Source organism: Antechinus flavipes, chromosome 2 (genome assembly GCF_016432865.1).
Source record: "Antechinus flavipes isolate AdamAnt ecotype Samford, QLD, Australia chromosome 2, AdamAnt_v2, whole genome shotgun sequence".
Lineage (NCBI taxonomy): Eukaryota > Metazoa > Chordata > Mammalia > Dasyuromorphia > Dasyuridae > Antechinus > Antechinus flavipes.
Window position 1 is genome coordinate 120485609 of NC_067399.1, and position 15057 is coordinate 120500665.

Sequence of the window (15057 nt, forward strand, 5' to 3'; positions counted from 1 at the left end):
TCTCCTATCACCAGTCTCCCTACATAAACTAGATCTTTAAAGTGAATTAATTAAAAAATCCTTTCCTATCATCATTATTTCTTCTTACTACTATTTGAAAAGTGTTCAACTCTACATACTAGTTTAAGGCTTTCCACCTTTATTTTAAAATGTCACTAGCATAGTCATGCAGTCGAAACTGTTAGGAAAGAAAATTTTTAAAAATGTCAGACTGTTTTGTTACTTGCAGACAAAATATTAAGAATAGTACTGTTTAAAGAAACATCGCTAAAAAAAAAAGGTTATAGGCTTCAGAGAAACATAGTATTTTTGTACAGCAACTTATAAAATGTTCACTTATATCTACACTGTCTACAGTGTAATGTATCAAAGTGAATGTTTCCCAATAAACTGATTTTGGTGCCTCTCCTGCTGCGTACTGTGTACTTAATTCAGGTATAGAACCGTGGGGAGAATGCCCACAAATTACATCACTGGTTCACCAGCTTGATTAGAAAAGATGGGGTGGGAATAGATGGGGAGGAGGGTCAAGATACATCTGTATGGTGCTTGAAGGTAATATTCCAACTCATCTCCATGAGTTATGAAGAGGAAGTACAGTGTAGTGGAAAAAGCACTGTTGAAGCCACGTGACCTGAGTTCAAATCTCAGCTCCTTGGGTGACAATGGTAAAGCAGGTTTATCTCTCTGGACCTTACTCTCCTCACCTATAATGTGAGGAGGTTGGATTAGATGATTTCCAAAAGCCTTTTCCAACCTTAGTTTTTCTAAAACTCATACTCTTCTGACCATTTGAGCAAATAAATAACGTTTTTAGCATCCCAAATATCCTTCATCTGGATTCTTCTTAGTTATCTATGCCTTCTTGCTAACATGTGTCCAATGACACACTTCTAAACTGTTAATATTGCTTTGAAGGTAAGCTCTCTTGTATTCTGACAAGCATCATCAAGACTGTTTAAATTAGAACACCTTACAGAAACTTAGAACTACATGTAAAGAGATTAGGGCATCACGGTGTGTGCTAATGCCCAAGTCACCACCTGGGTCTTTAGCACACTCTTGCCAGTTTAAAGACAGAGCTTTTAAACACAGTTTTTGGTGGTGTTTTTTTTAAACCAAGTGTTGACCAAGTTGGAAAACTGGGGAGAAAAATTCCAAAGGCAACTCTGATTAAAGGCTATTTTACATATAGTTCAATTTCTTTCCTCAAGAAAGCTCCCTTATAAAGACTTTTGAAGGTCCATCAGCTTTTTGCTCATTGAACCAGATTTTGCAACCTATTTGCCATCCTCAATGAAATAGTTATCCAGAAGCCAGGGTCTGCTTCCCCTCCGATGGTTTCTCCCCTGGTGATGGAACAGGCAGCATGGAGCCCGCCACTTGCCAGAGACTGAGCTTTTGCATAGCCTGAAGCTGTGAAGGTGTGCCTGGGTATGTTGAAGGGGCTTGTTTGTGTTCATTTATGAACCAGAAGCAGATAGAGAGAGTCTTGGTGGCTGGCCATGTGAAAGGGAATGTGGAGTAGCCTTGGATGTCTGTGTGTGTCTAACATCTTCATCTCCTGTTCCCATGCTTCCTACTTGTCATGTTCCAAGATGTGAGATGGTGATGGGTTGGGCTCCAGTCTGTGTGCAGTTTCCCTGCCTGCCTGACATGGTTTCCTCTCCCTCCCGTTTTCCATTTTATTTTCTCCCTCTTCCCATTGACCACATTTATTGTTTAGTTTTACAATGTTTCTGCCATGAGGGCAGGGTGGGGGGAGTATTCAGAATTGGGGGACTCTGTCCATACTAACCAATCAGTAACTTTCTCTTTAATATTTTTTGCAGGTCTCCAGAGAGAGCCAAATTCGTGCCCTTCAATAAGTGTCGAGCACTTTGAAGAGCCTCCTTACCAAGGTCTTCCACTGGAACCAGAGTCTGACAGAGGACCAGGGGCCAAGTCTCAGAATAATTTAGAGTCTGACTACTTGGCAAGAGGTAGGCCTTCCAGCAACAGCTCCTTTCACAGCAGTGAAGAAGAAGGGACCGATCTCGAGGGAGACATGCTGGACTGCAGCGGCTCTCGGCCTCTCCTTATGGACTCTGAAGAAGAGGATGAATCCTGTAAGACTCCGCAGGCAGGGTTGGTAGAAAAAGTTAATATCACTCAACCAGAAGTTTGCAAAGAAGAGACTACACTGACCCATGGTGGGAAAGAGAATCAGTTCCAAGGCTTTGCACAACTGACGGAAGAGGCTTCTGGCGAGCCTGATGTTTTTGCCACTGCCCCTTTCAGGAGCGCAAGGCCCCACTACGATAGCATGGATATTTTCACCAAAGCCCCATTTGTCACCAAAGGCCACATGGCTCCTCAGGTGCCTGAGGACACAGATGTATTTCTGAGAGCTCCTTTCACCAAGAAGAAGAGCACGGAAGAGCTTATGGTTGCTCAGGGGGCCACTATGGACTTACCCACACAATCTACTCTCCACAGTCAGATGGGAGATGGCACACCAGTAATTAATCCTCTGCTCTCACACCTTGATAGGGGAATACACCCTGCAGCACTCTCTCCCTTAGCTCAGTACCCCATGGTGGGATTTCTCCACCAACCTAATCTCCCTCCCAATTCTATCCAGTCAGCAGAAAGCCTAGACAACCTCACTTCCAAGGGGACACTGGATTCTGGAGGTCACCCTATTGACAGAAATAAAGGTCACCTGTCCCAGAAGGAAGCTGCCTCTAGCTCTGGGGCCAGCAAATCATTCCGTCCCCAGTCGCTGTCCAAATATTCCCGTCACTATAGCCCTGAGAATGAGCCAACTCTGGAAGCCCAACCCATTGCTGCCTACAAAGTTGTTTCCCAAAGCAACAAGCAGTCAATCTCTGGATCTGTTTCTATCACATCCTTTTCCTCCAGGACTACGGAACTTCCCAGTGTTGATCCTTTTGCTTTGGCACCCTTTCCTTCCAAATCAAGCAAACAGAAACCTTAAATACATCTCCCAATCCTTAAGCCCCTCACCCAAACACACATACTCCTCCCAGCCATTCCTTTCACACTACCCTCAGCTGCTCTCTTCTGAACCTTCTGACCTCTCCTCTCCCACCCCCACCAGAGCAGTATTTCTCTTCTAATACCCAATCCCAACTGCAGGAATGGGGCAGGAGGGGAGGGAAGAGAGGTATCAAATTCAAACATTTTTAAGTTATGCTCAAGATTTCTTTAGCTTATATCGACTGCTGGGCTTCTTGGAGTCATCTTTATGTGGCTTTCCACATGAATTCTATGTTATTTCTAAGAAGATTTTTATTTCATCCTTACTCCCAATCTTGAAGAGGCCAGATTATGTAAGACCAATTCTTGTTCAGTGTCAGGTCAAGTGAGGATTCTGGATAAGTCCCTCAGGACTAATTTAATGCTCTTGAAGGGTGTTTTGTGTTTTTTTAAGAATAAGTTTCTGGGGGGGAAAACAACACCAGATAGTTCTTTTCTTCCAAGAGGAAATCTCATCTTGCAGCTACTGATTATTCTCATAAAACCAGCAAACTCCAGATGGAACACTTCAGCTCAATTATAAATTACTGTGTGCATGCTGAGCTGTGTGCACACTGTAAACTGAGTATGGGTGTGTGGATGCGGGATATGCCTCCTAACCATATAGATACAGAAATGCATGCTTGTGTGATGTGTCTATGCATATTTGTAACAATATCAATGAAGTCTCCATATCATGTTTTACAAACTGATTTGAATACTCAGATCTGTATTTTCTGAGACAACACTGCATCTGAAGCATGTGGTCTTCTTGCAATACAGGAAACATCTTCCATCAGGTTAATGCTATCTTCACACTCCCCAGATAGCCTTTCATTAGCATTTCCCTATGGACCTAATTCCACTTTGAAACACAGCTCTCTCTTTTTGACAACAGGATTGAACCCAAGGGAAGGGAGAGATGGTAAAGCCTTGGTGGAAGGGATTCATCAGGATAAATTTTTTTCCCTATTATTATTTTCCACTGATAAAAATTATTCATCTAGTCATGCAATATTCATTCTATTTCTGCATTTTCCACCATGGCACGCTAGGAAAGGATATTTTGTTAGGATCCTGGTCAGAGTATGAAATCTTAAAAGTAGAAAGATTAAAAACATTAGGTTTGAATATAATATAGGATCAATAGGACAGTCATATTACTGAACTGAAAAAGAGTTTAACTTCAGGTATTGGCCCAGCTTCTATGCTGTCTGGTTAAAGAAAGGATGGATCAGAAACATCCATATATATTTATTAGGGCAAAGAAAGAACCCCTAAATTATCCAGTTCTTTTTTCTTTTCATAATGCATTGATTAAAGAAAGAAGCCAGTAAGTGACTAATGTCTTCTGAAAATGGCAATCTTTAGAAAGATCTCCCACATCCCTACTTTGTTTTGGATCCTTCATTATTAGTGCCTTATAATAATAATGAGGTCTTGGGAAGAAGATCTCAGCTGACGAGTTCAGCTACATGTAAAAGCACACTTCATGGACAGGCTTCAATGTGAACCCTTCCTATGACCCCTAATGAGATTTAGGAAATTCTCCATTGGATAGAAACCTTACTAAGCCAGATTCTTCCTTTGAACATTCTGGAAAATTAAGACTAGGGCTTAGGCTGCTTTTCTCTAAATAGTTAAGCATGTTTAGTATCAAATTTGTCAGTTTTATGGTAGCAATACTTGTCTTTCAAAACTGTTTCTATTTGGAACTTTACCTGTTTTAAATGTCTAGTTCAGTGGTAAATTGAATAGTTATGTATTTAATTAGGGCTATTGGCAACAGCTTTCAAAGTGATGTATCTGTACTCAGAATGCTAGGAAGATAGATAAAATCTGATGTTGGATTTAAACTTAGATATATCTGAATCCAGACTCAGAGCCCTATCCACTGTCCAGCTAAAAGTGATGAAAACCAGGTATCTCTCTGATTATGAAGCAGTCTATGGCACATAGTCACCCTGCTCAACTGTTGAATAGTCCAAGTATACTTGACCTTTATACATGGAAACTGTCTAGAACTTTTTTCATGGTCACTGCTGAATAGCCCTCAAAGCCATGAGAAGAGAGATTGGATATATAGTGTCGTCCAGGATGTACACCTTCTGCCTTCATTGGACCAAACGAACACATATACACAAATACATAAAAGAATCATGGCATCTTTAAATTTCAAAGTTCAACTACTGGTCCAACCTCCCACAAAATGGCAGGCTCCCTTGCCAGATGGTTATCTACACAATTTTTTAATTTTATTTTTTAAGAGCAGGGCAATGTATTTTAATGTCTGTGGTACCAATTACTGCCAAGAAGCATAGTTGGAGAGCATTTGATTTTCAAAAAGACAAATTAATAACTTGATTATTTTGAGTGAAATTGAGTAAATATGGCTTAAACACAGGAGAAACATGATTGCTAGATTATCCAAGTATAAAACTCCCTAAAAAGAGGCACATTTAAGCTGGTCATCTGTTATAAATACCTCAGTCTAATGTGATAGACCTAAATGCCTATAAATTACTTTGTGGATACAGTGATCATATGTTTTTGTCTAATATAAAAAAGAATTTAAAGGCGTGCAAAGTGGCCTCATCATTTTTTCCTATTTAATCCTTAGCAGAAGGCACAATGATCATTACATGTAGTAGGCAAATTTATATTTTTAAACTGTAATTTCTTGGGATTTATGTTACATTCACTGCCATTTTTCTGCCTTGTATTTTTCATAAAATTGGTTCTTCTTAATTTAGGGGAAGTTGGTAGGGTAGTAGATAAAGCACTGAGCCTGCATTCAGGTATATCTAAGTTTAAGTCCAGCCTCAGATCTTACTAACTTTGAGATCCTAACAAGGATCTCTTGATTTAACTCTTTACTCAACTGTAAAATGGGAAAACAACCTCCCAGAGTTATTGCGAGAATCAAATTTGAAAAGTACTTAATACAGGAGCTGGCATATAGCTGGTGCTTAATAAATGCTCATTCCCTCCCCTCTTTGATCCATTTCATTTCATTAGTTTCAGTATTTAAATGAGATAAATTAAAGTCAGAACACAAAATTTCTAAGCATAGAAAACCACAATTCCTAATTAAAATTAAAGAATATTTGGAAAACAGGTACTGTGTGACATGGGTAGTTTCTGCTTCTCTGGGCCTGTTTTTCCACCCATAAAATGAGAATTAGATGGATTACACAATCTGAAGTTCCTTTCAGCTCTAAGTGGTACATTTGTTTACTGGACTACGTGAAGCTGGCAATGAAGGTTGTGTCACTTGAAAATAATTTTCCCTCTAAAGCTTTCTAGGATCAGTTAAGTCAGTGAGTTGGGTTTATGGATAAATAGGAGGATCCCTTAGAACTTTCTAAATTGCCACCAAATAATGTAAAACAGATTTCTACTTCTGTGCTAAAGAGTGAGGAGACCAAATTTAGTTCACTAATTTTTTTTTCTTAATACATGACAAGGGATATGCAGTAATGTTTTTCAGTGAAAACGTATGTTCTTTCCACACTGAGGCAGAATATATTTATACCCCTATGTAAAGCCTTGAGCTACAACCTATACTGATTTAAAAGAGTATGTTCAGTCACCATCACCAAAGACTACTGAATTACTGAGCTAATTTCCTCCGTTTTTTTTTTAAAGAAAAAAACAATCTCCTTTATTCTTACAAATCCAGGTGTGGTATAGTAGAAAGAATATAACATGCAAGGAACTGGGTTCAGGGCTGGGCAAAATTAACTTGCCCTGTCTTGATCTGTGTCTGCAACTGTAAAATGAAAATTTTGGACTAGATGACCTCGAGAGTCCCTTCTAGCCATGAAGGAAAGTTGACTATGGAAATAGAGACTGAATATTTTATGCTAAATTAGAAGGAGGCAAAATGACAATATCCCCTAAACTATCCCATTATTTTTAGGTTCCTGTTATTCTGATTTTGAAAATTTCTCATGTGTTGGTTCAGTCAAGTTCTTAGAGTAAGGTTAAATATTCATATTCATGCATCCTGGCATTCTTTGTGGAGCCTAAGTAAGTATAGGAGCTGGCAGTGGAGACTTTCCTAAATTAAGTCTCTAGGAAGAGGTGTGTATTGTTTGTTTTTTTGTTGGCTGACTCAAGTCAGGTTGTATTTAACAATTCATCTCCACCCCACTGCTGACTGGACACTCACATCTGCATGGAAAATATAAGTATTGTAACAGATTTATGTTTTAAAAATATTTCCCTAAAATGATGTGAGAATTATTAAATACTATTAAGATATTTAATAAAAGTGAGAGGGGAAGGGTAATGTGGAAAGCCCATATATATGAATAAATATCAAATAGGAAGTCTGATTATAGGAAATTAAAAGCTGAAGTCCAGAACCAGCACCTTTAATCTGTTATTAAGGATACTTAATTACCTGAAATAATTTTTTAAAATCAATGCTATACTTTCCTTTGACTGACTTAGTGGTGTCCCAGATAAAACATGTGAAATATGGGCAATGGATTTTAGGTCTAATTGATGACATAATATGGAAAATTATGAATGCTTGAGTTTTTGTGAAGCAGTCAACATGAGATCAGTCAGCTAAGTTTATTCTAGCACGTTATACCAATAGTATCCAAATTTGCATTAGCAAAAGTCAAAATGTCACTGCATTGCCTTATCCAGCAAGGCGAAAATAATCCATCTTAAAGTCTGTAACTACATTTTAAGTTGTTAATAGTTACTCTATTAATCATCTACTTCCTAGAGCCAACCGGAATGCCAGCAAACTCACAATTGAAAGTATTTTGATTAAATCTCTTATCACAAAGAAGGAACTATTTTTTAAATAGGATCTAGCTTGTAGCTGTTGGCTCAGATGATAAGTTAATTTCATTTTGTTTTAGGCATACATTCAGAAATTTGGTGGGATTATAACTGGGGAAATATAAAATGGTCTCTGGGTACATTGTTTTTCTGTTTCAAATTAAATTTGCTCAGCATGGAGAAAAATAGGTCATTTCCCTTTCTCCTACATGCGCCCCATCCCTATCCTCTCCTTTAAATCTTGGCACTACAGTGTCTAATTCAGTCACATTGTTCTTCCACTTATTTGGTCTCCCACTTAGGAGTCCAGCAGAGCAATTTTCTTGATTCCCAGAATGCAGTGCTTTTTATTTCATTTTACTTTGTTTCATTCTCTTCCATACATCTGTCCAATGACACTTGAATTGCCCAAGTGACTAAATTATTCTGTTCTTTTTTCTTGCCAAGAACACATTACAAATGGTTTCATTAGATCCTTCTTGAACTTTCTCCTTACCTCCTGTGACAGTCTTATCATACTAGAATTGTCCAAGCAAGAAAATGCGAAACAAGGTCCCCTCCCCCATTATCAACAGAAAAGATTTTGTGTAAGATTTGCTTACAAGCTGTTCACCTTATTTTTTATGCTGTTCTTCTATAATCTCAGTGTCTCTCCTACTACTGCACCCCATCCATACTGTTTCCCAAGATAAGTTTGTGTGAATGCTCTGTGTGAGACTAGTTTGAGCTAGCTGAGGTAGCTTGATCTAGCATTCCCTCAACATTCAGTGCTACTTGAACTTTAGTCAGAGTTCATCCCACCTCCATGTTCATGGATGCTTGATGCTGGTTCAAGTTTTCGGTTTTGCATTCTTTTGTTCTTGAAGTTCAGCCAGTCTCTGCTGCTCTGGTGCCCTGTTACAAAGGAACCCTATGTACGGAGAACAATTGTCTGTTCTTTAGGTGGCAAGGGTTATTTTTTAATTCCTTTTGAAAATGAACTACAGAAGCATTGTTTTGATTTTTATTGGTTAAACTGGACATGAGAGAGGGGGTATTTTGGCAATGAAGCTTTTTAAATCACTCCAGCCAGTTATATTCTCTGAGCAACACCAAAGACTCCTGTTTGAGGAGTGTGAATGGGAGCATATATATGTTTGTTTCTCTCTCCGTGGTATTAATTCATGGCCTACTTCCATGTGCTCCCAAAGAAACCCAAAAGTTGACTGTAGATTTTTGATGTTGAGAAAATTCTGTTCATGCTTCTGACCTCTTTCCTGAATTAGAAATGAAAATGTTGAGACATCATTCTGGTTAATTAAAGGCCTGGGTAAAGATGGCATTGGCTAGCCTTGGTCCAGCTGGTTGGCAACATTCTGCTGTGCAGGTGACAGTCAAGCTCAGACTGGGTCTTAGTCTTGTGATGCTAGAGGGGCAGCACAATAATGCCCTCCTCCCCCAAGAGTTACAGCCGTGTGGACTGCAAGAAGCTGTTTCAAAAGAAGAAAGTTTCAGGCCATTCACTTACTCTGGAGATGGAAACCAGGTGACAAACCTTAGGGATCATTAGTGAAGATGAAGGGTTGGGCTGGCTCTCTCTGTTGACTGTTTTCAGTTTCTCCGTCTTTTTTTGAGTAGACTGAATGAGGAGCCAGACCTGGATATAAGAAGTACAGAGGTCCTCAAGCCTCAGAAAACAATCTCAAGGGCTGTGAATGAGTAGCCCAGAAGATCGTGGATGGAAAAGCCACTTTTCCATTCTTAGTGATTTGGGCAATAATTCTCATTTACAGGCTTGTTGGCATTATGCCTTTGCACTCTTAGTGTGATCTATCTATGTATCTGATAGTTTTTATGAAGAATTGTTAAGAGTGAGAAACTCTTGAAAATGGACTTGATTAAAATAAAATACTTTATGCCTTGCTTGGGTCGTTTTTTGAAATCAGACTTTTTCCTGGGATTGGAAGAAGCCTTAAGCTATTCTTGTGGTCATTACTTTCAAAGCATCCAACACTTTTTAGTCTTTGCCTTAATTCTCAGGCACAATGTGAGGGACAGACTTTTTCCGAGTTCATATGTCTTCCTTTCTGATATTACACAGAGATAGAACAGGGAGTAAATACCTCAAAAGGCAACAATTATGGGACTAGAACCTTCAGCTCTGGACACTTAATCCAGCATTCCTTCTGTGACACCACATATCTGATGCTGCTGACAACATGTATATCTAGTTGTAATTGTTTAACATATACATAAAAATGGGCCTTTCACACACCTCATCCCAAACCACATAAGAAAAGCATCAGACACTTTGGTCTGAATCCATAACACTGTGATATAGGGAATGAATTCCTAGTGAAATAACTCCCTCTACCAATGCAGATCAGCAATTATTCTGCAACTTGAACTCTAGGGCAATTGCAATTCTTGCAATTTTACAACTCTGGGGCTCTGAAAAGTTCTGTCCTTTCTATCTATTTCTAAACATTGTCACCTTTAAACTTCTCAGGAATAAAGTCAGCATGGCAGAAATGAGGTTTGAAAGAGCTACTCAAAGATAAAATTAATTCATAGAACAAACATTATATGCTAGGCAGTGGGGAATAAAAAATAAGCAGTACCTATGGAGGTGGAAAATAAGGTTGAGACAGTTGGCAAACTTAAAGCATCATTATATCATTATTATACTAAACCATAAAGATCTAATCCAATTCAGCAAGCATTAAGTGCTTTCTATGGGCTAGATGATGGGAGAGAACAAGAGAATTTCTTAAAGGAAGTTGTAGTCCCTATTCTTGTGGGTTTGTCATTTAAAAAGAGAATTATACACAGATAACTATAATATTTGTTCCATAGATGAACAACTAGAGATCAAAGTGGCTGATTTTCCTGGAATTCAAAAAGTTAATCTCAGAGCTAAGATTGGATCTAGGCTGCCTGCTTCTCAGTCCAATGTCATTTCACCAAATCACATCATACCTAGCCCAAGATAGGACTGAGAACTTTAAAGCCGGCAAAGTTTAGAAATAGGTAGATAGAAAGGAATTTTCATCAACACTTTTACTGGGGCCAGGAACTACAACAACATGTTTTAACTCCTATAATTCTGTCAAGTTTTAGGATTTGCTTAGGATGAGTTAAGGCAGAATTTTAAGTCGGATCCTTCTGATACCAGATTGAACACACACTATCCACTCCATATTGCCCACTGCCTGGGCACTGAGGCAGCAGGTAATGCAATGGTTAAAGTGCTGGGCCTGGAGTCAGAAAGACCTGAGTTCATGTCCAGCCTTAGACACTTGCTGGGTGACCCTAGGCATGCCATTTAATTTTTGTCTTCACTTTCCTTAAATGTAAAATGATATTAGTGCCTAATTTTAGAACATTATAAAGTTAGTATTTAATAAGTCCTTTTCCTTTCTTTGTGCACACATGTAAACAACTACATATGAAACATGAAGTATATATACACATGCATATTGTGTATATATACATATATTAACAGGAAGCTTTAGAATTCTTTGCTTCGTGGTGTAACATAGAGCTGTAGTTTAGGAAACTCATTTTGAGAATTGAATGGAAAATGAACTGGAATCAGAAGAGATGAGGCAGGGAGACACCAAACAGCTATTGCAATAGAATAGGCACAAGGTAATAAAGGCCTGCCACCAGGGTGAAGAGAAGGTAATGTATACAAGAGATTGTAGAAATGAGATTTAGCAACACATGGAATAAGTACGACTGAGGAGTCAATCTTAAGTTATGAGCCCAGGTGACCAGGATGATGGCGATGCCCTTAACAGTAACTGGGAAGTTGGGAAAAGGGAGAGTGTATATGGAAGTGATAATGACTTTAGTTTTGAACATATTGAGTTTGAAATATTGCATTCGAAATATTGAATTCAGTAATTGATGATACAAAACTAAAGGGAAAAAGTTGGGGTTTGATAACTAGATCTGACAGTCATTTACATGGAGATGATAAATGAACCGTGAGAAATGAGGAGAAAAGGACCCAGAAAAATAGTGTGCTGGGTAATGTTTAACAATGAGCTCTTCAAAAAAGAAGTATGCAGTACAGAATTTTAAGTTCAATCGCCATTATTAATATTTTTCTTCATCACATTCTTAAGTCTAAATCAACAAAACAATAAACCAAGCTCTGATTTGTAGTTTTCAATTTCTGAAGTATTAATGGTAACACTAAAAATTTAATATCAGCTTTCAGGTTCAAGCTGGCTTCAACAAAATCCTTTTTGGATTATATCCGTAATTGCTGAGCATGATTTGGACAAAGAGCTTGCAAAAGAGACAAAGAATGATAAGATATGTAGGATGAGAACCAGGAAAAAGTGGTTTCATGAAAACCTAGAAAGGAGAAAGAAAAGAGAATCTAAGAAAAGAGAATGGTTGATAATGGTAATTCAGAAAGATTAAGAAGGATAAGGATAAAAAGGTCAATAAATTTGGCAATTAAAAAAGCATTAGTAACTTTGGAGAAAACAGCTTCAGGTGAATGCTAAGGTCAAAAACAAGCCTACAGAAGGTTTAGAAGTGAGTAGAGGAAGTAAAGATACCAATTTGATCAAAGACAACTTTTTCATAGCCATGAAAGGGAAGAGTGATATAGGATAATAGCTAATGGGAAGGACTGGATTAAGTAAGGCTTTTTTTTATTTTTAAAGAATAGAATTGTTTATTAGCAGGTATATTGAGAGAGATTGAAGTTTAGTGAGAGTGGGGATGATAGGAAATGATGGAGATATAAAATGGAATGAAATCGGTGATGCAATCTAGAGGAACCACACTAGCAACAAGAAAGGACAGCTTTCTGCATTGAGACAATGGGAAGGAGGAAATAGTGGTGAGAGATACTTGAATAAAGTGGGATAAAGAAAGAATTCTTGACAAACTGCCTCAATTATCATGATGAAATGGAGGCAAGAAAGTTCCACATTTGAAGTTTCCATCTGAAATACCAAGATATTCACATTCCAGTTTTCCCAAATGATTTGTGCTCTCTGCCTACAAGTGTTAAAGAATTTGACACCTATACCTCTCAAAAAGATGAATTCTTAGACATGTGAGATACAAATTTTAAAATATTTGAAAGCCTCTGTTTCAGTAAAGCAGTATGTTAGGACATAGAATGTAGAAAAAATTTTAAAATACTTCATTATAGATACCTTATGAAATTCTACCAAAGGATGAGGCAATATGCTGTTGCATTGTAACTTTATTAGTGAGTTATAAGAAAAAATGCTACATGAGGTCAAAAGAGGTTTAACATTCAGGAACATTGTTACTAACCAGGAAGCAAAAGGGATGACTTCTTGAAAAGATGGCATTTGAGTTAGGTTTTAGGTTGTAGGTTTGGATTTTTTTGCTTTTTTTTTTTTTGGATAAAGCATCAGCCTTATGGGCTTAATACTATCAACACATATTTTAGGTAGTATACACACGTGCACGCACACACATAATCTCATTTAATCTTCACAATTCCAAGGGAGATATTCTCATTTTTGACAGATGAGGAAATTAAGAAGTTAAGTAGCTTGCCCAGGGTCACACAACTGTCAAGTATCAGACTGAAGTCTTCCTGACTTGGAAAAAAAAGAAGAAAAATAAGTCTTTGCTTTCACAGAATATTCATCAGATGAATTTTTCTGCTTTGGCAATCTTTGAAAATTGGTTTTATATGGAGTCAGATCACCAATTCAAATCAAATTAAATAATTTATGTAAAGGGCTTTGACCCATTAAACATTAAAGGTAAGATGATGATTACTATTTTTGAAAATTTCAATAGTATTTTATTTTTCCAAATACATGTAAAGATAAGTTTTAAAAATTCTTTTTTTTGCATAGCCCTCATTTATTTTATTTTTTAATATTTTAATAGTATTTTATTTTTCCAAATATTTGAAAAGATAGCTTTAAACATTCATCTTTGCAAAACCTTGCGCTCCAAAATGTTCTCCCTCTCTGCTCCCCAAGACAGCAAGCAATCTGATATAGATTAAACATGTGCAATTCTTCTAAAGATATATCCATATTCATCATGTTATGTAAGAAAAATCAGATCAAAAAGGGGGAAAAAAGGAGAAAAAGAAAAAAACCAAGCAAATAAACAACAATAACAAAAACAGTGAAAATACTATGCTTTCATCAGTATTCAGTCTGTATAGTTCTCTCTGAATATAGATGGCACTCTCCATTATACATCTATTGGAATTGCCTTGAATCACCTAATTGCTTAAAAAGAAAAAAAAAAAAAAAAAAAGGAGCCAAGTCCATCACAGTTGATCATCACACATAGTCTTTCAACATTCATTTTTATAAGATTTTAAGTTACACATTTTTTTCTCCCTCTTTTCTTTACCTCCCCCCTCCCCAAGACAGCAATCTGGTATGAGTTATATACATATAATCATTTTAAACAAATTTTCAGATTAGTTATGTTGTGAAGGAAAAATCAGAATAAAAGGGAAAAATTAAGAGGAAAAAAGCAAACAACAGCAAAAAAATATATAAAAATATATTGTACACTGTGGCCAGAAACTGGAAACTGAGTGGATGCCCATCAATTGGAGAATGGCTAAATAAACTGTGGTATATGAATATTATGGAATATTATTGTTCGGTAAGAAATGACCAGCAGGATGATTTCAGAAAGACCTGGAGAGACTTACATGAACTGATGCTGAGTGAAATGAGCAGGACCAGGAGATCATTATATACTTCAACAACAATACTATATGATGATCAATTCTGATGGACGTGGCCATCTCCAGCAAGGAGGTGAACCAAATCAGTTTCAATAGAGCAGTAATAAATTGAACCAGCTATACCCTGTGAAAGAACTCCGGGAGATGATTATGAACCATTACATAGAATTCCCAATCCCTATATTTTTGTCCACCTGCATTTTTGATTTCCTTCACAGGCTAATAATACATTATTTCAAAGTCTGATTCTTTTTGTACAGCAAAATAACTGTTAGCACATGTATACTTATATTGTATTTAATTTATACTTTAACATATTTAACATGTATTGGTCAACCTGCCATCGGGGGGAGGAGATGGAGGGAAGGAGGGGAAAAATTGGAACAAAAGGTTTGGCAATTGTCAATGCTGTAAAATTACCCATGCATATAACTTGTAAATAAAAAGATATATATACATACATACATTTTAATCCATATTCAGCCTCCACAAGCTGATGTGGATAGCATTTTCTATCCAAGTCTTTG

General features: G+C 37.3%; 1 protein-coding gene across 1 annotated transcript; it reads left to right on the top strand.

Annotated features, from left to right (window-relative positions):
- Nucleotides 1–502: 502 nt before the first annotated feature.
- Nucleotides 503–9726, top strand: LOC127548174 (uncharacterized protein FLJ45252-like). The gene has a single exon (XM_051975437.1). It carries the CDS (start codon nt 1745–1747, stop codon nt 2978–2980), a length of 1236 nt encoding a protein of 411 aa, XP_051831397.1. The 5' UTR covers nt 503–1744; the 3' UTR covers nt 2981–9726.
- Nucleotides 9727–15057: the final 5331 nt, after the last annotated feature.

Bases quoted from the DNA above. Each gene is read 5' to 3' on its own strand.
- LOC127548174 (XM_051975437.1), top strand. From the start codon at position 1,745: ATGAGGGCAGGGTGGGGGGAGTATTCAGAATTGGGGGACTCTGTCCAT.